This window comes from Trichoderma atroviride, chromosome 4 (assembly GCF_020647795.1).
Source record: "Trichoderma atroviride chromosome 4, complete sequence".
Taxonomy (NCBI): Eukaryota; Fungi; Ascomycota; class Sordariomycetes; order Hypocreales; family Hypocreaceae; genus Trichoderma; species Trichoderma atroviride.
In genome coordinates this window covers 2,966,429-2,984,562 of record NC_089403.1, presented here as the reverse complement: position 1 = coordinate 2,984,562, position 18,134 = coordinate 2,966,429, and the positions used below count along the sequence as shown (strand labels likewise).

Sequence of the window (18,134 nt, the reverse complement as noted above, 5' to 3'; positions counted from 1 at the left end):
GGCATGTCAATCATGTCCGAGTGGAGAGCACTTCAAAAACTCTCGCCATATATGGATGCATCGAAAACAGATGAATGCGCACAAGATTTCAAAGAGATACTTCTCAGTGACTTTTCAATCTACCTCGATACCCCTGATTATCCGGAAGAGATGCGGTCTCTCCACCACCTAAACACAAAAATAAGACATGGCAACTTCTTTTTTGACGGCGTGCTCGGCATTGGCAACGAAAAAGTATATGTGCGTCGGATTCAGATAGCTGCGGTTCCCATTGGCAACTACGGCTCGGTCTCGAAGCACACTGTCCGGGGCAGCATTTGGCTACAGTCCCCATTGGGTTCTAAACAGGCGTTATTTTACAAATTGGGAAAACCGGCACGGGAATACGGGCGTTTCTTTTACCCCTTTTTATGGGTTGCCGACTTGGCGAAGCATTTTGTGGACTTTCTTTTCATCATGGCGGAAAACGGGCGCAAGGTTTCCATTCATCACTTTCGATCGACTTTTGTTGCGTGGCTGAAGAAGAGCCACAGGGGAGCGCCGGAGTTTCTGGAGTGGTTGAGCCAACACCCAAGCGAGGACTATCGGACTTCGGTTGTTGCCAACATCAAATTTCTCTACAAGGAGGCTGTAGGGGTGTTGAGTCACCCGAAAGCTTGCCTTCACACGATATGGGCTGAAGTTTTGGACTTTCAGCTGTTTAAGAGCTTGCCTGCGGTGGCGGATCCCCCAACGATCGTTACTCAGTACATATACGATTGCTTTGAACATTTGCCGTTTGGCGATCGTCTTCAGGTTATTCCCTTGAGCCTCAAGACTACTAAGCTTCGCAATGAATTGATCCGTCAACGGCACTTGGAATACCCGTCGAGTTTACACCACGCTGCGAAAGACCTTGTTGCGCCATCACAAGAGACTATCAATAACATCAAGCCTGGCGATACCATTTCGACGCACAGGGATGATGTAGCGTCCGGCACGATATGGAAGAGAGAGCTCTCCAAGGGTTTCTCAGATGTGGACCGATGGTTCGCCCGGGTGCAATCTGTTCACGTTGACAGAAAAGGACTGCGCACATTCGATGTGATTTGGTACTATCGACCGGTAGACACCCTCTGCGGCTTGATGAAATATCCATGGAACAATGAGCTATTCCTCTCCGACCACTGTTCTTGCTCGGAACCCTCCAAAATCGACGAAGACGAGATTCTCGGCGTTCACGACGTCGAATTCTGGGCAACATCAACAACAAAAGCAGAGTTCTTCTGCCGGCAAACCTATCTCCAGGAAGAACGAAGATGGGTGACGTTGAAGGAAAGCCACCTGTGGTGCGAGCATACTGGGGTACAGCAACCAAAGACGGCCTCCGCGCCGGCATATCAACCCGGAGAGACATATTTGCTGCACCTAGACTTGAAGAGCGACGTTTCGGAGCCCTGTGAATACATCGGCTTGGCTAGAGAAGGCAGCGCCAGAGTTTATAAGTTCAGACGACTTCTACGCCGTAGACTGGTTGATTCAAACGCACCAAACGCGCGACCAAACGAGCTTGTTTACAGCGAGAAAACCGTCAAAGTAAGGAAGAGCCAAATCCTGACCTCTTGCTCAGTGAGATTCTTTCGAGACGGTGATACGATTGCTACGCCATATGATCGCAATGGTACGGGAAATCTCTTCTACATCACCCACCAGCAAATTCTCATTGATGGAATTTCATTTTACACCCCGTTGAAGACAGCACCAGCTTCTCTGCAGCAAGGACCCAGTTCCCTCCCGGCAACAGAAAAACTCCGCGGAATTGACTTGTTCTGCGGAGGAGGCAACTTTGGCAGAGGCCTTGAAGATGGCGGAGCCATCCAAATGAAATGGGCCAACGACTATGACAGCAAAGCCATCCACACTTACATGGCAAACGTCAAGAACCCCCAAGACCTTGACCCCTTTCTCGGCTCCATTGACGATTTACAGCGTCTATCCATGCAAGGCGACTTTGCAAAGAATGTGCCGCAGATTGGAGACGTCGACTTTATATCTGGCGGCAGCCCCTGTCCTGGCTTCTCCGCCCTCACCAACGACAAGACCACCGCGGCACAGCGCAAGAACCAATCGCTCGTCGCAGCCTTTGCATCCTTTGTCGACCTCTACCGTCCCAAATACGGCGTGCTCGAAAACGTCCCCGGCATAGTCAACAAGAAGACCGCCCGAGACCAAGACGTCTTCAGCCAGCTCATCTGCGCCCTCGTCGGCCTCGGCTACCAAACGCACTTCTTCTTCCTCGACGCATCGTCATGCGGCTCGCCGCAGCGCAGACCTCGCATCTTCGTCGTCTTTGCCGCCCCCGGGCTCGAGCTGCCCAAGAAGCCGCCGCATACCCATTCGCATCCCGCAAACACGCGCGAGCTCGGCATCGGATACCTGCCCAACGGCCAGAGCATGGCCGCTCGAGAAATGCCCACGGCCACGCCGTTCAAATACGTGACGGCAGAAGAAGCAGTGTCGGACTTGCCTGCGATCCACGACGCCCAGCCCGACATCTGCGTCCCGTATCCCGACCACCGCCCGACAAGGGGCCACACCAAGACGCAACGAGCTCGCATATCCGCCATCCCAACCCAGCCATGGGGCATGGACTTTGCAACAGCCTGGTACGGCCAAGACCGGTCCAAGGGACAAGCCGGCGCCGGCGCAATGACAGCAGCCGAGCGCGACATGTTCTACAAGGCAAGCAGCCCATCTTCAAAAGAGCCCATGAACACGCTCCCCGCGTCAAAAGCATACGGGCGAATGTTCCCCAACAAGCTCTTCGAGACCATTGTCACGGCAACAACACCCACAGACGCCAAAAACGGGCGCGTCCTCCACTGGCGAGAAAACAGACTCATCACCGTCATGGAAGCGCGCCGGGCACAAGGCTTCCGCGACGAGGAAGTCCTCCTGGGAGACCCGGGGACGCAGTACAAAATCGTCGGCAACAGCGTGGCGAGACAGGTCGCCGTCGCTCTGGGAATCACGTTCCGCGACGCATGGGCCACGAGTCTGGAAAGAAACAAGAAGCCCAAGTTTGCAAATCGTTATGCTGTGGAAGAGGCAGATGCCCCAGATGCTGTTGATGAGTCCTCCCAGGCTGGGTCTCTTCCTCCTGATACGACGGCGCAGACCACCGCTTCCAGAGACTCCACGCCTTTGACATCAGTAGAGAGCGTGCAAGATGGCGGTCGCTCAACTCGGCAGGCAAAGTTCACAGGCGGTTGTAAACGTGCGTATTCTTCAGAAGGCCTAGTCGTGGAGATATCTCAAGCTTTGAAGAGGCCAAGGTTGGGCAGTGGTGCACGAATGCCTGCCGAACTTTAAGCAGCAGGACATGGAAATGGCTAAATAGCATCTACAGGGTATATTTTAGACAGCAAAGGTACATATTGTTATCATCTAGTATGGCGATGAGATTATAGGATAGAGTTTGTCTTCTTTATCTAGCAAGTATGGGAAGAAACAAAATAGATTATATAACGCTCAAATCCGTGCATCCACCGACTTGATCTTGTAAGTTGAGCTGTTGCAAGTTAGACCAGTAGCCAAGTATTACAATGTATCTTTATCTGCTGCTATACCAGCCCGCACATACGCAGGTACTTGAATGCTCGTATCTGTAGCCCACCTGCTGCAAGTGGATATATTTGTCCAGCAAAATGCGATGTGTCAACTCGAAGCGCAGGAGATCTACGGGAATACCAATTTAGCACGATTTGTATCGGGAAGGCCTCCTGTCCGGGTTTTGGTATTTAGCCTTATTGCCTGATATTAAGCGCTTAACGAATGCAGCCGACAGCAGGGCATCTCTACCGAGTAATTAGAGTGATGCTGTCGCCATGTTGCCTTGCCTCTTTCGTCCCTATGCTTGGTTGAAGAGTTTGTTTATTGTATAGAGATTGTCAATCCAGCCCTATCAGATGGCCACCTACGGGTATTCCATACCATTCATTTACTGCCCATGACTCCACGCATAGCCGCACACATGTTGCCCCTGATGCTAGGCATCTAGTGCCTAGTTATCAAATGTTGCACTCTGCAGTAGAGTCTGTTTAGATGAGCCCGAGAACTCGGCACTCGGGCGCGCTGAGGATGACCAAAAGGACCGAAAATAGAGCAGGCTCTCGGGACACGATCGACAGCCTAGTTGTTTCGGACAATGTCGAGCCTCGGGCTGCTTATCTCCATCATGGATTTCATCAACAATCTTGGTTGTTGAAGCTATTTCGGCGTTGCTCACGCAATTTCCCCATCGGGTAACCTCTCGTTGCAAGGGTCTGATGCTAGCTCTGACGTATCGACAGGATACCCAAGTCAGTGTGCGCGGTTGGCGATATTGTCTCCATAATAGACGGGAGGCTTGCTCGTGCCTGTACCAGGACAAGTGCCTCCTCAACCTTTCGTCTTGGCAGTCAGCCGAATCGCAACGAAGAGCAGCGCAGACGACGATGGCTTCGTAGGCTTCGTAGGCTTACTACCAGTCTTAGTCGTGAGCAGCCCCCAAGCCACGATGCTGACTGTGTATTCTCACACAGGGCACCCATCCCCGCCGGCATGCTCGCACAAGGCGTTCATGGCTTTTGCAAGCGCATGCCACACGCATGCCACATGCATGTGCGTCCCCGACTGATGGGTAAGCTAAGCTGAGTGCTGGCCCTGCCCCTGTCCCTTGAAGCGCAATCTGCGACCTCTAGCAAAAAGCCTGGCCGGGGGCCGTGGTCACGCATGCAAGGCCGAAATGTCAACTCCATGGGGTAAGTGATGCGGTTCCGGGCTCGAATTGGCGCCATCCTCGGGGTTGTGCGCCGTCCTATACTAGTTGTACAAATACGCAAAACCCGTGCTCCGGTTGCCATCTACGCGCCAGCTTCACATGCCTTTTTCCTTGTCTGCTGAGTTGCCGTTTCTCTTGCTTCTGCTTCTCGCGGAGCACAGAGCCGGGCCAAGGGATCCATCTCCCGTTTCTTCCCTGCGCCGGTGGATTGCGGAAGCCAGCAGTGCCAATCCTAGGCGGGTTTCACCGAGAGCGCACACACACACAGGAGCTTAAAGGAGGCCGTGGTTTTCCTTTGCTATTGTACCCCTCACGCCACGCAGGCTGTATATGCCGCGTTGCACGAGCGGCTGGGGGAAACTTGGGGCGAAATAATCTCCATGCTAGTAGTTGTAGGTGCTTGCAAGATGGTGTGCGACGAGTACTTGCAGGTATTCTTTGTCCTCGTACTTTGTGCTTGTGCCGCAGCAGAGCGATATGGGCTTATACGGCCAGAAGGCTGGAGGCGGAATATCCATCCATTCCTCCAGTATCCCGGCAGCCTACAGTACTTGTACAACAGGCGTACAGGATTCGCCGTGCTTTTGCTCCATGCCCATATTAGGTACTTGTAGTTGATGATAGAAATGCACCTTCGGGCGTGAGAGCACCCGCGGCCGGTGGTAGAATTCGCACAATCCCGACGCCACGTGGTCGATACGGACCGGCATCAGCAGCAGAGCCTGTCAAATAACATCGTTGACGACACGGGAACGAAAACGAATCTGCAGCCCTTGTGCAGCCCTTGCCGCAGCCAGGAACCCGAGTCGTGACGCTGGTTCGAGTGCCCGTGTACCTGCAAGTGGGTGCAAGGCGCCAGCAAGCGAGCGCGCAAATCGCCGTCGCCAAGTTTCCGAAAGTACCGACAGGGAGCGGAAACTGCAGCAGGGGGCCCGGCTATGCTTTTATACGGCACTAGATGCTGCAAGAGCACTTGAATCTTTGATGATATTTGATGCCAGGCCTTGCATCCAAGAGCGTGTCTGTCGTATTACTTTGCCAGCTGTAGTTGTGGTGTCATACTTTGCATCGTATCCAACAAGTGATATACCACTTCATGTACAAACAAGGCAGCTAGTACTATAAGGCGTAGTCTAGCACCTTGCACATGCTAATAGCAGCAGCCATGACAAGGGGCACAGAATAGTGCCCTGTAAGGTAGTAGTAATGTGATTTGTAGATATTACTGCCAGGTAATAAGGAAGAAACAAGCTGAAATGGCATTACCATGTACAATCACAGGTGCCACACGTAATATCGCAGGATAAGCACGGGCAGGAGCAATCGTACGACCAGAGTCATACTTGTAAGAAGGAGCAGGCGCAAGAGAAGGAACGGGTAGTCTGGCTTAGTGCCTGAAGTGAGTGCGAATTAGCTAGATCTGCAGGTACGGGGTTTCTGTTCCCGAAGGAGCGAATGACTTGGAGCTGCCGTCTCCATCCAGTGACAGTTGGCGCGAAGAAGGAGCTTCGACCTATCACAAAGCGCGGGTTCACAATTCTATGGAGACCCTGTGCTGGAACTTGCCCGCAGGAAAAGAGAGCGAGACATGGCAGCCATTGTTCTTGTCTTCGTCGCTCTATTCCATTCAGCCTCGTTTGATGCCCCGGCTTTCAAAATCCAAAATTCAACTGAGCGCGGGCCCGGTGCGCTGATGGTCGGAAAAGGCGAATGGCAATACGAATACTGCCAGCACCCGTCCTTGTACTGCCTGGACAGCTGGACTAACAGCCTAGCTCTTTTGCTTGGACAGGACGGCCCCCGAAAAAAAGAGGGAAAGATGGGGGCTATGGAGCCGTGCCTTTTGAAACCGGCGACGATTCGGGCATGGCCGACACCTCAAAGCGTCGAATCGAGCCTTTAACGCCCAACGCACCAACGAGTAGGACAAGCGCTACGACTGCTTGCGCTGCTAGTGCTCGCACCAGGTGCGGGTGCCATGCCCAATCAAGTACCGAGCAAGTACAGGAATTTGCCTGTGCGAGTTCCAAGGACGGAAGAAAAAAAGCATCGATGGGCGAAGCATGTGCCTTGAAGTCGCTTCAAAGGATTTGTGCGAGCTTGAGACTGCAACATGCCACTACAGCACAGTCTATGCCAGGCATGGCCATGGAACCGCAGCCAACCTGGCTGGTGTCTGGGGCCTTGCCCTGGACCGGTGCCTGGCTTTTGACATGTCTCGACGGGGCCTCATGCGGTCTTTAGACTCGAAAGAAGCCACGACCTTCCGAGCGCCGACTCCGCAGCGCATGGGGTGGTTGCAGGGCCTCGCTGGACCAACGGCGGCTAACCTTTGGCCCTCCACTTATTTTTCTTTCTGGAAACTGGCGAGGAACGTTTGGTGCGGCGACCGGGACCTCGGGAGAAGAGGCCAGCCCAAAATAAGGGCATGCTACGGCACAGTTTCGCCTCGCACGGAGTTGATGCAGCTTGACGGAGCCGTGCTCTCTTTGCAGGCGTCCCATGCCTCTGCTCCGGTCTCTGCTCGTCTTCTCATTGCCTAAAGCGCTGGCTGTGCCTGTCGAAAAGGATGCCCCCGGTTGCTTGGCAGCAGCAACTTAATCATTGCCGTGCCCTCGCTTGCTGGTCAAACAAGCTGGATGATTGCTCGCTCATGCACGGCGGCTTTCGAAACTCTTTGCTCGGCCAGGCTCGCCACAGACCACCGAGTGTCGATTGCCCTGTTCATTAAAGAGAGTTCAATGCAACGGCTGGAGTTGCCCCAGTTGGGCAAGAGGGCGGATGAGAGTTTGAGCGAAACTAATTCGCAGACTCTAGCGCCTTTTGGAACCGGCACGGCTCCCTACTCGGCCGTGTGGTTGTGGCTGGAGCTAAACCGCCAGCCAGTGCCGCATCGTGCCTGCGTGAGAGAATAATTACTCGTCGAGAGCTGGCAAAAGTCGCCGTTGCGCAGAGGGCGAAGGGGATGGAGCTGCGGAGGCGCTGGACGTCGAATGAGATGCCGCCTGTCGCCCGTGTTATTGGAGCAGATGCTTGTCCATTAACAAGTATATAGCATGGCATCCATGGCATGGGATGGGACGGGCATATCAGAGCCACATACTGTGTCCCATTGCAGCAGCAAGGACCGGCTGTCGCCGCCCCAACGATTGCGCCGAGCTGCGCCTTCTTGGCAAGCCTGGTCGATTCGATGACCATGATCTATGACTATGATCTACAGGCACTCTCGTAAATTGTAATGCTCGCTGTCTGTGCCTGTACGAGAGACGCTGCACATTGCCTGCAGTAGCAGCATCGTCCACAATGGCAGTCTTAGCACGGATACTAAGCAAAGACAAACTACTACTACTAGTAGTAGTAAACAGGTCGCCGAATCAAATTGCCCAAGTACCTGTCAAGTACCGCCTGCAGCCTTTTGCCTCCTGCACTGGCTGGCTTCCATGTTTTATGGCTCTACAGCATCTTAGTAGTGCCTGTGCTTGTGCTTGTGCTTGTGGTACCCACCGCAGGCGCCTAGACCCCCCCATCTTTAATCAAGACTGCCGGCCCTGCACGCACCAAAATAGCGAGAGCGAGCCTCCTTCAATCGAAAGGCACCGGCATCTCATTTTCTTTTCCTGCCATTTGCTCCTGAAGAGCTCCCCCAAGCTTACAAGGATTCGTCACACCTCTTGTTTTTCTTCCTTCTTCTACTTGGTCCCATCCATTTCCGTCTTTTCTTTTTTTCCTTTTCATCGTCCCAGACTAGGCATCACCATTCACAGCGCATTGGGCCTCGTCGGGTTCGGCGGAATTGGTCTCGTTGCTTTTACCCTTGTCTTCTTCACCTCGAGATCGACTCTCGTCGTCTTCGAAAGACACTTGTCTCTCCTTCTCTTTTGCCATCTACTTCTGCAGGTCACGAGATTGCCATTTTCGATCCCTCTCACACACACAACCCCACACATTACGCGAGACAGGGCCTTGAACGTGTGTTGGAGACGTCGGTTTTCTGTATCAAGTACCCGTGAGAGCGTGTCTCAGAAAAAAGTGAGACAGCCCCAAGGGAGCGACGAAACCTCAGCGACCCTGCGGCTGGACGCGCAGAGTGGCGAGTGCGACTTACATCGACGGGCCTTGTTTTGTTTTATGACCTGTTACTGTGCCAGATTGCAGCCTTACCAAGCACCGCCGTCCGTGGGAATTAATCATCCCGACCAGGGCCTCCCAGCCCACGCACTGCGAGCCCTCGTATACGGCGCCGTACAAGAGCTTAAAAATCGGGCTATCGACGACGAACATTCGGAGCATTCGACTCGCTTCTCCCGCAGAAAAGCTTCAGTTGGGCTCAAGCGCAGGCCGTTGGCACATTCCTTGCAGGCACGCACGAATACGAACATTATCCGTCACCAACGCTGCTGCTGCATATCTGGAATACTTGCACGACAACCATAGGCCATCCGTCCCGTCCTCGTTTTTTTTTTTTTGGCCACTCGGTATCCTTGTACCGCTCAACTACGTGCGCCATGACATATATTGTAAGTCGCTTCACATGTCTCCTACACATCACATGCATCTCCATCCGCCTCTTGTCGCTTCCCTCTCTGGCTTCCCTGCTTTGCTTAGCCTTTTCGAAATGACCCAATGCAAAGCCTCTTTTACTCCTCTCCCATGCATGTTGCATGCAATCCCAGCCCACTCTGCAGCATGTGCATATGCGCAACCCAACTCATCGTGCAAAGCTGCACTCTATCTTCGACATGGCTCTCCAATCGAACAGCGCCACATTCAACCTCGACGCAGCCGTCCCCGTATTTAGCCTTTCTTTTTCCTGTTCTGCCCAGACTGTCACATTTCTCAACTTGATTGCTGGTCCATCCACTGGCTCTTCACCTACATAAACTTCGCCCGCTTGGTTGGCTTGGCCTTTTTCACTAGCCGCAGCTTGGGAGCGTGCGTTGGGGGCTGCTGGCCTCGAGTTGCCGTCACCATGACTGCTCTTGGACTGGCAGAGAAGCGGTCCACGATGCCCGTTACATGCAGACTCGGAAGTACACCGCTTCCGTCAGTCTGTTCTCCCCTCTACCTACCCACATGACTTTCTCCTACTGGCATCACCCATGTGCCCGCAGCCTTGCTGGCATGAGTTTAGGGAGCACAGTTGCCTTCTGGATCCTGTGTCTTCTCGGGTCATTGGTCCCATTGGACGAGTGTCCTGGCCTCTAGGGAAGCCAAGAATAAGGGCTGCGGCACACTTGGTCGATGCTCATATCACACAAGCATTCCTACGTGCCGCTGTTATTTCTACTTCAAGGGGGTCAGGGGACGCCCTTCCTGCCCGCACAAGTGCAAGCCCTCTTATCTCGCTGTGGCTCTCTGGTTTCATGGCAACAGCCGGTTATTAGATTTCGACCTCATCTGGACATGTCCCTTGGGCAAAGTCGGCCCATCACTGCTTTATATTCCTTCTACTGCGTCTCGTACTCTTGATACTTTGACTGCCCATGCACTCGCTTCGATCAACAAATCCTTATGAGCGGATCATGGATCTGACACTCTTGCTGACGCTTAATCTGCAGCTATGTCTGGCTCACTATTGTGACATCCATGGGCCGACTCCCCTGATGGTCACCGAAGGCCTGGCGGCAGCTTGCGGCACATGTAATGAGGGCCCAGCCGTAACAATCGACAAGCCCCCGCGCTCAGCCCCAGCCTCATCAGAGTCGCAGCCTCGAACAACCTCAGCCGCACTCGCCGATGGTATTCGAGATTTGAACATATCTCACGATGCCCAATCCCAACGCCCGGCCCTGCGTCGATCTCCAGGCACTGGCCCTGGCGCTGGCAAAGATGGCACTGCCATGACAGGCCTCGACACTCCTCCCGAGAGCCCACGACCCTTGTCTCAGCAGCCACGACGAGACTCGAGCTACCGCAGGACTTATGACGAGACTGTCACCCGCAAACAAGGCCCCTGCGACAACTGCGCCATGACGTTGCCCCGCCGACAGCAGAACGCCGCAGCTGTCCCGGAAGATGTCATTGACACGCGATCACCAACCTTGCGCACCCGTGCGCCAGCTGAGCGTGTCTTTCTTCCTCTCGACCCAGCCGCCTCGCCGCCAAATTCGCAGTCATCTAGTGATACCGATGCGGATCATGACCTTTCGAGACAGGCACGCAGTAGAAGAAATGTGTCTACTGTGAGCTCTCGCACAACGTCGTGTTCTAGCACATCCACGACTTCGGAACGCCACCCCAGTCATATTCACTATGTAGACTATACGTCTACGCACGAGCCAATCCTCGCCGAGTCCTTTTCTCTCATTCGAGCTTCATGCCTGCGAGCCCTGACATTTGAAACTCTGCCTCGAGCCCCCTCAACTATAACGCCAACCCCTTCTCCCCAGCATCACAACTCTCCCTCCTTTGTGACCACCCAAAGCGCCGGGGCGGCTGCATCAGGCGGTGCCATCTTCTTTGGAGATTCTGCGACTGGATATACCACAGCTTACATTTTTCGAATCCCCGATGTCCATGCTCGAGGGCATAAACGTGTGTACGCCTTTTTGGCTCTCAGCACTCACAAAGAGAGACTTGCCATGAAGTCATTTACGGGTATTTCTTCCACCTTTCGCGAGCTCGCCATCTGGATTCAAACCCTCGCCGAGGCTGAGGCAGAGCGCACTGCAGAGTCGTCTCCCATCGGCAGCGTCAAGCACAGCGGCGGACCGAGCAGCCACGTGGCATCATCATCATCCACGTCCGAGGCCCCAAATGTGGACCGCAGCGGCAGCAGCTTTCTGACAGGCGGAAGCGGCTTCACCAGAAGAATGGGAGGTCCTGGCGGCGTTTCTGCGCTCAAGGCTCGTGGACTTGCCGAGCTAGTTGGGCAGCCAGACTTCTTCATCAGTCTGCACAAAAAGTTTGTGCAGCTGTTGTTCGAAGTGGGCGTGTCCCTAAACTCATAACGGATTTACAAACACTTGTTCTCCACACCTCAATCCGACCGAGGTTTTTCTTATATTGTATTATTCTCTTTCTATAATCGTTTCTACTGATACCCGCCGCACGGCATTGCGAAACATTATTAAACGGATGATTGGGCCTACTTGATGTATGTGCCTAATACTCCTCAGAACTGTCTCACGGGGCATGGGTCTCATGCCCCTTGATACTGTCTTCATTGTCAGCATAGCACCGGTGTTTTGTCTATTCTTGTCTGCACGAAACAAGGCGTAACGGATAATGGCTATGCGAGCAAGCTCGGCTCGGCCATGACGGTCTTACGTCTGGGGCACAACTCATTCTCTAATTGTCTTTTTTTCAACCTGCATTGATTTATTCCTTATTGTTTGCAATGCGGTGACCATGATACAACCACATCTTCTTCCGGCCAACGGGCCATGTGTCACTTCTTATTAGCGAGGGAAAGGATCAGGGCAAGGCGAAACAAAATCACGCATTTCTCATAGATGGAAGCCATTGGATAAGGGAAAAGGGACCAGTTTGGATTTACAAAATTGTCAAAAAGCAGAAGGAAAAGGGAGAGCAAAGATCGATAGGCGGTCTTTGATGGAATGTCTTTAATGGTTTAATAGCAAATAGCAAATAGGCTCAACTTGATACAATTTTCATGATGGACAATGATACCATGACTAGTACTTTTGTGATTGACAGGCGGAACTCGAGTGATTATTGAATGCTAAGAATTACAGTACATACATCCCTATACTACTAGATTCTCCTCTACGCCGTGGATGATGATGTTACGAAAAGACAGGTGTCAGTACGTTGCCACATTGAGAAAGGACGACGAGATAGATTCCAACGCCGTAGGTTTCATGTATTAAAGACGACACCGACAGCTATCCTTTTTTTTCTTCCTTTTTCCCTTTCATCCTATAATCACCAAGTTGCTCTCAACTCCCTTGTCCCCTCCATCATTCCCTTCCTTGATTGTTCTGATGGCAGCCCATGAGATAGATACAATGTGAATTTTTTGTGTTTATTTGTAAAAGTCGAATTTGTTATCGTCGCTCGTTCCCTTTACCTGGCTTGAATAAGCATCTTCGAGATCGGTCTGGATGATGTTGTATCGATTCTTGCGGACGGCCCGGAGACCGGCCTCCTGCATGATGGCGGCAATGACGGCACCGGAGAGCGGGTCGTTTCGTACAATCAAGCTGTCTAGATCTACCTCGGGGGCCAGGCTCATCTTGCCAGCAATGGTGCTGAAGATGAGGCGGCGCTCGCGACGATCCCGCAGAGAGGGGAACTCAATCTTTCGGTCGAGACGGCCGGGACGCAGCAGGGCAGGATCCAAGGTGTCGGCACGGTTTGTGGCCATGATGACCTTGACGTTGGAGGTCTGGTCGAAACCGTCCATCTGGTTGAGCAGCTCGAGCAGGATACGCTGGACTTCACGATCGGCACCGGTCTGGGCGTCGAATCGCTTTGTGGCAATGGCATCGATTTCGTCAATGAAGATGATGGCCGGTGAGTTCTCGCGTGCCATGCGGAAGACGTCGCGAACCATTCGGGGGCCTTCTCCTAGGTATTTCTGAACAAATTCAGAGCCGACAACACGGATGAAGCTGGCAGTGGTGGAGTTGGCGACGGCCTTGACAAGCATGGTCTTTCCGGTACCAGGTGGGCCGTATAGCAGGACACCACGAGGGGGGTCGATACCGATTTGCTTGTAGAGGTCAAAGTGCGTCAGAGGCAGCTCGACGGCTTCTCGGATCTCCTGCTTCTGCATGTCCAACCCACCAACATCGGCATATGTCACATCGGGCTTCTCATCGGCGCCAAGCATGGCAATGGAGGAGTCGGCTTCCGGGGGCAAGATGTCGACAAGAGCATTGGAGTGTCTGTGCAGCGCGACTGAGGAGGAGGGCTTGAGCAGTTCGCGGTCGAGAGTGGATAGAATGCGGACGACGTAGTTGGAGCCTGTGCTTGACTGGACGATGCCGGTACTAGAGCGAGAGTGTTAGACAAGCACCATTTCTATAGCGAAAAAAAAAGCCGACGGGAGGAAAGGAGTCATTTACTTTTGGTCGATAGCCTCCATAAACTGGCCAATGACGAGGGGCACACTCTGAATCCGCTTGATCTCTTCTTGAGCTCGCACTAGCTCTCGTTTCAGACTCCTAAAGATGAAGGAGAAGCAGGTTAGCGATTCAGTCTTCTATGGTATGCTATGAACGTAGATTAGAAGATCAATCGAACCTTTGTTCATCTTTGATGTATTCCTCCTGCAGCTGGATGTATCTGAAATGCTGGTTAGCAGCCGTGATCCAAGACAGCGTTGTGGCGGCGGTCTTCTGCGGGAAGAAGCTCTGCGCGGAACGTCGGGACAGGGGGGGAGAGCATTACTCCAACTGTCTCTGAAGCTTCTTCAAGGTCGCATAGTCATCCTCCCCGTCGGTCGGTAAGCCCTCGAAGTCGTCAATGTTGGGAATCGCTGAAGGGGCGGCCTTCTTGTGAGGTGGCACCGTGGTGGCCTGGCTTTCCACAGCGACGTCTCCCATGATTGCTGCGTGTATCGAGTGTGATTTGTGCAATTAGTCGAAGTTTGACGTGGAGAAGAAAGACTCAGAGAGGAAAATAGAGGTCAAGACGATGCGGAGAGAAACGTTGAGTTGGTGGTCCGGGAGACTTCAACAACGGTCAGCCAGCTACTTTGTTACGCAACCAAAGCTATCGCCAACCAGGCGTCAACCCAAGACGCAGCCTTTCCTAGGCTCTGCTTAGTCATCGCACGTGATATGCACGTTATCGCGATACGGAAAGTGTGGAGTAGGAGGTACAACTGGAAGGTACATGCCGTAGCTGCTACCAGGCCGAAATCAAGCTAGGCCAAATCCGGGATCCATTGGCTGGCACCGGGGCTGGCCTGGAGCTCCGCCCGATGCGGAACCTTGAATCTTAGTGCTTGCATTTGATGCCTAAAATCAGCTTCGAGGAGGGTGTCTCACGACGTTCAGTGGTCTCTGGCAGGGCCCCTTTCAGCACACTTCCAGTACACTTTCAGCACATGCACCCTTTCAGCACAGCTAGCCACGGCGAAAGTCTCCCCAGGCGTGGCAGCCCAGCCAGCCTTGGGCGATCAGTCCCTTCTCCGATTGGCCCAGGCGCTGCTGGCGCCATGGAGACTCCAGCCCCGTCCGGGACCCTTGCTCGCTGCTGGGTCGCCTGAGGTCGCCGCTACCCGCCGCTGCTAAGGCCAGCGCCAGCGCCCACGGCCAGTGCTAATGCCGCGCAGGTACCGGTGCCCAGCGCCTTGACGCCCGCTGGGCATCACGGGTTTGGCGTGATGGGCCATTGATGTCAAGGACCCAGCCGGATCTGAATCAGGCGCTGTGACGGCACTGTACGGGGGTACTGGCTACCTGCCGCACCATGATGGGTGCTGGGGCCGCTGGAGAGCCGTTCCGGCTTCGCACGAGGTATGGGGTACTTGCGCTGGCTGCCTGGCAACTCCAAAGACGTGCTGTTTGCTGCATGGAGGCACAGATAGGATCAATGCATGCATGTACTGCGGTGCTCTGTCTGCCTTTGGGCGTCCCTGCCATGCATGTGCTGCAAGTAGCCAGTGCCGCTGCTACCATGGATGCTATAGCGTCAATACCCAGTAGCATAGGATGATGCCGGGCCACGTCCCGTCCAGTCACCTCAGCGCACGACTTATCGCCAATTATACAAGGTTGCCGCTATTACCACTACGAGGTAGTGCTTGTACCCGGTACGCAGCCGCCCTCTTGAGCTGTTTCCTGCCCAGTGCCGATTAGCTGGAGCAGCGTCAAGTACCGAGTACTGCTGGCCACCGGCAAGGCGAGCGAGGTACTCCGTGGGCCGGACTGTCTCGCAACTCTTGTCCATGCTCATCTCGCCTACCTGGACCTCTGTTCGTCACACTTTCATCTTTTGGCCTCACCTCGCACCACATCCCGCAACGCTCGCCGGCTCTCTCACGCTCTTCGCAGGCCGCTGTCGGCAGACCTCTCCGCATCAGCCTTGAACAGTCTTCCCCAGCCCTACTGCCCAGCTGTTGTTTTATTGCCCTCGTGCCGACTCGCAGCTCCGTCTCTCCGTCTCTCCATCTCTCCATCCGACTCGCCTCTGTGCGGCATTCACGATCCCTGCGTGGCCAGCGCCTCCATCTGCCCTGCCGCTGCCACGGGCTGGTCCGGACAGCTTCTGCCTCGCCTCCAAGCATGTCTTCGTCAATCAACATCCCGGCGGCCAGATACAGCCTCTCTTCGGAGGCGGCCGGCAGCTCGTCAGACTGCTCCTACTCCAGCTCGCCGTCGTCGTCGAGCCCGTCCGCCTCCCCCAAGGGCAAGGAAAAGGCCACGGCACTGGCCAGCCGTCGGCCCAGTCTGCTGAGTGCGTCCACCTCTGCGTTTGATCCTTCTGGCGCGGACCATGGCCGGTGAGGGAGCTGCCAGTCGGCACAGCCCAATAAGCCGTGTGGTCCGCCCTTGTGTTCCACCCGTTTGCTGACCACGTTGTACAGGCACGGCCCTTTCCAAGCAAGAGTGCACCGTTATTAACATTGGAGCACCAGATGGGCCTCCCCGACTCGTTCGTTGCTCTCTCCTCTACACTGGCCTCGCTGTTGGCCGTTGCTCATGCTGACCATGCGTTAGATTTCTTATTTATCCTCGGGCCAAGGCTTCATGTGGAATCCTGGTATGTTTCGTCCATCTTGCACACCATGGCGGTTCGATGGAAGTGATAGCCAGGTGGCTAACCCAGCTTCCTTTTCTAGAAATCTTCCTTCCCTCCTATGTCGACTGCTACTACGTCCCTCTGGAAAATAGACGAGATCCCGTACACGAGATCCACCTCACCGATGAGGAGATGAAGAAGATGTTTCCCGAGTAAGACATACAACATTGCCGTTATCGTCACGCATCGTACCCTTTTTCTTTCTCTCGCTTCCTTTGGGACCCTGAATTACTTAGATACCTTTTTTTTTTCTCCCTCACGAGATGCCTGCTTGGCTTTGTTGTATTCCTCAGTGTCGGTCGGTACCCGACGGCGTCTGACGGCTTTGGGACTTGTTGAACATTTGACCTCTTCGTTTTTTTTTTTTGGGGGGGGGGGGTTTGTATATTCCTGGCAGGACGATTACCGCTGTGGTGGCTTGGCGTGGAGTATGGATGACCACTCTGGTTTTTATTTTTTGGAGGCTGGTCCTTGCAGGGCTGCCTGGCGTTTGTATCTGAGTTTGGGAGCAGTGTATTGCGGTACTGATTTGGTCTTTCGTTGTATCTGTTTGGTATTTTACAGGCTATTGGTTCCTAATAACATCCCGCCGGATCGGCAGTTACGGAGCCTTTTTGAGATTTGGACTTTTTCTTTTTTTCTTTTTTTAGCAATCAAGGCACTGGGTTATCAGGAAATTAGGTAGGTAGGTAGGTAGATAGGTAAATTTCTACTCTTGTATTCATGGACGTTCTATAGGCCTATTGTATGTTTCGTGTGTTTCGCATGAAGTCGTGTAAGATGTTTGTCTTGGCTATTTGGGCGATCATCACCGACTTGTAAGACTGGGAACGCCGCCGTTATACTTCCTGCCTAGAACAAGTAAAGAGATGTGAGCCGCATGTGCAGAGAGATATTCTCAGTCCGAATTCATCGTGCTATGTTGTATGTCTTTGCATCTTGACTTTCTTCCCGCTGCTCCTACCTAGCATACTTTATGCACCTCTTCGTCGAGTATCGACTCCCCAACGTTTCTTTGGTGTGGTGAAACCCGATCTGGACCAGCAGGTTTAAGCGTTTGGGGATGCCCCGCATGCGGCTGTGGGGATGGGGAGCCACAAATACATCTTCCGACTTTGTACCGTCAAGGTATAGAGTACTTGCTGATCTAGGACAATTACCCCACAGACTGATCATTTTAGGCTACTCGGAGCTGACTTCCCGTTGGTTTCGGGTGGGCTTCAGAGTACCTGAGACTTAAATTAGAGCTCAGCGGTACGCGCACATGCTCTGCAGGAATGCGGGACCCCGAATTCTTGCTAGCTTCCTGTTTTAGGGGTCCTCACCGAGCTGAGGAGGTGAGTACGTCGTAGCATTAGCTAAGAGGATATTTGCCGTGCTTGTTAAGACCTAGGCTCTCTGGAATAATTTTCATTTTAATTGTTGAATGGAAATTATAGGTGTAATTTGCGGAGATGTGAGTGCTGTGTGTTGGTTGAGTCCGTATTTAGCCGTGCGTCACAAATGCTACACTTGGGAAGTCGAAGAGGAGTAGAAGCTCTCCGAGCGTGCCTTGTGATGAAGACGCTGAGACATTGCTGCGGATAAAATGCTTGATGGAATGTGAGGCTGTTTATAG

General features: G+C 53.4%; 6 protein-coding genes across 7 annotated transcripts; 4 read left to right on the top strand and 2 right to left on the bottom strand.

Moving 5' to 3' along the window:
* Positions 1-12: 12 nt before the first annotated feature.
* Positions 13-3,398, top strand: TrAtP1_008326 (uncharacterized protein; the record flags this gene model as incomplete). Its single annotated transcript, XM_014086370.2, has 1 exon — positions 13-3,398. One exon carries the CDS (start codon positions 13-15, stop codon positions 3,349-3,351), a length of 3,339 nt encoding a protein of 1,112 aa, XP_013941845.2. The 3' UTR covers positions 3,352-3,398.
* Positions 3,399-6,609: 3,211 nt separating this feature from the next.
* Positions 6,610-7,344, top strand: TrAtP1_008325 (uncharacterized protein; the record flags this gene model as incomplete). Its single annotated transcript, XM_066113868.1, has 1 exon — positions 6,610-7,344. The coding sequence occupies exon 1, from the start codon at positions 6,865-6,867 to the stop codon at positions 7,342-7,344; it is 480 nt and encodes a 159-aa protein (XP_065969957.1). The 5' UTR covers positions 6,610-6,864.
* A 299-nt stretch (positions 7,345-7,643) lies between these two features.
* TrAtP1_008324 (uncharacterized protein) lies at positions 7,644-7,999 on the bottom strand (the record flags this gene model as incomplete). Its single annotated transcript, XM_066113867.1, has 2 exons — positions 7,644-7,833; positions 7,905-7,999. The coding sequence occupies 2 exons, from the start codon at positions 7,997-7,999 to the stop codon at positions 7,644-7,646; spliced, it is 285 nt and encodes a 94-aa protein (XP_065969956.1).
* A 377-nt stretch (positions 8,000-8,376) lies between these two features.
* On the top strand, positions 8,377-12,424 carry TrAtP1_008323 (uncharacterized protein). Its single transcript, XM_014086321.3, has 2 exons — positions 8,377-9,318; positions 10,360-12,424. The coding sequence occupies exons 1-2, from the start codon at positions 9,307-9,309 to the stop codon at positions 11,749-11,751; spliced, it is 1,404 nt and encodes a 467-aa protein (XP_013941796.2). The 5' UTR covers positions 8,377-9,306; the 3' UTR covers positions 11,752-12,424.
* A 364-nt stretch (positions 12,425-12,788) lies between these two features.
* TrAtP1_008322 (uncharacterized protein) lies at positions 12,789-14,313 on the bottom strand (the record flags this gene model as incomplete). The annotated part of the gene is made up of 4 exons (XM_014086676.2): positions 12,789-13,758; positions 13,834-13,932; positions 14,012-14,053; positions 14,159-14,313. The coding sequence occupies 4 exons, from the start codon at positions 14,311-14,313 to the stop codon at positions 12,789-12,791; spliced, it is 1,266 nt and encodes a 421-aa protein (XP_013942151.1).
* A 1,367-nt stretch (positions 14,314-15,680) lies between these two features.
* On the top strand, positions 15,681-16,894 carry TrAtP1_008321 (uncharacterized protein). 2 transcript variants are annotated; one of them, XM_014086675.2, is made up of 4 exons: positions 15,681-16,171; positions 16,302-16,369; positions 16,435-16,477; positions 16,557-16,894. In XM_014086675.2, the coding sequence occupies exons 1-4, from the start codon at positions 16,000-16,002 to the stop codon at positions 16,670-16,672; spliced, it is 399 nt and encodes a 132-aa protein (XP_013942150.2). In that variant the 5' UTR covers positions 15,681-15,999; the 3' UTR covers positions 16,673-16,894. The 2 variants fall into 2 exon arrangements, with proteins under 2 accessions (XP_013942150.2, XP_065969955.1); XM_066113866.1 differs by having other exon boundaries at positions 16,302-16,894.
* Positions 16,895-18,134: the final 1,240 nt, after the last annotated feature.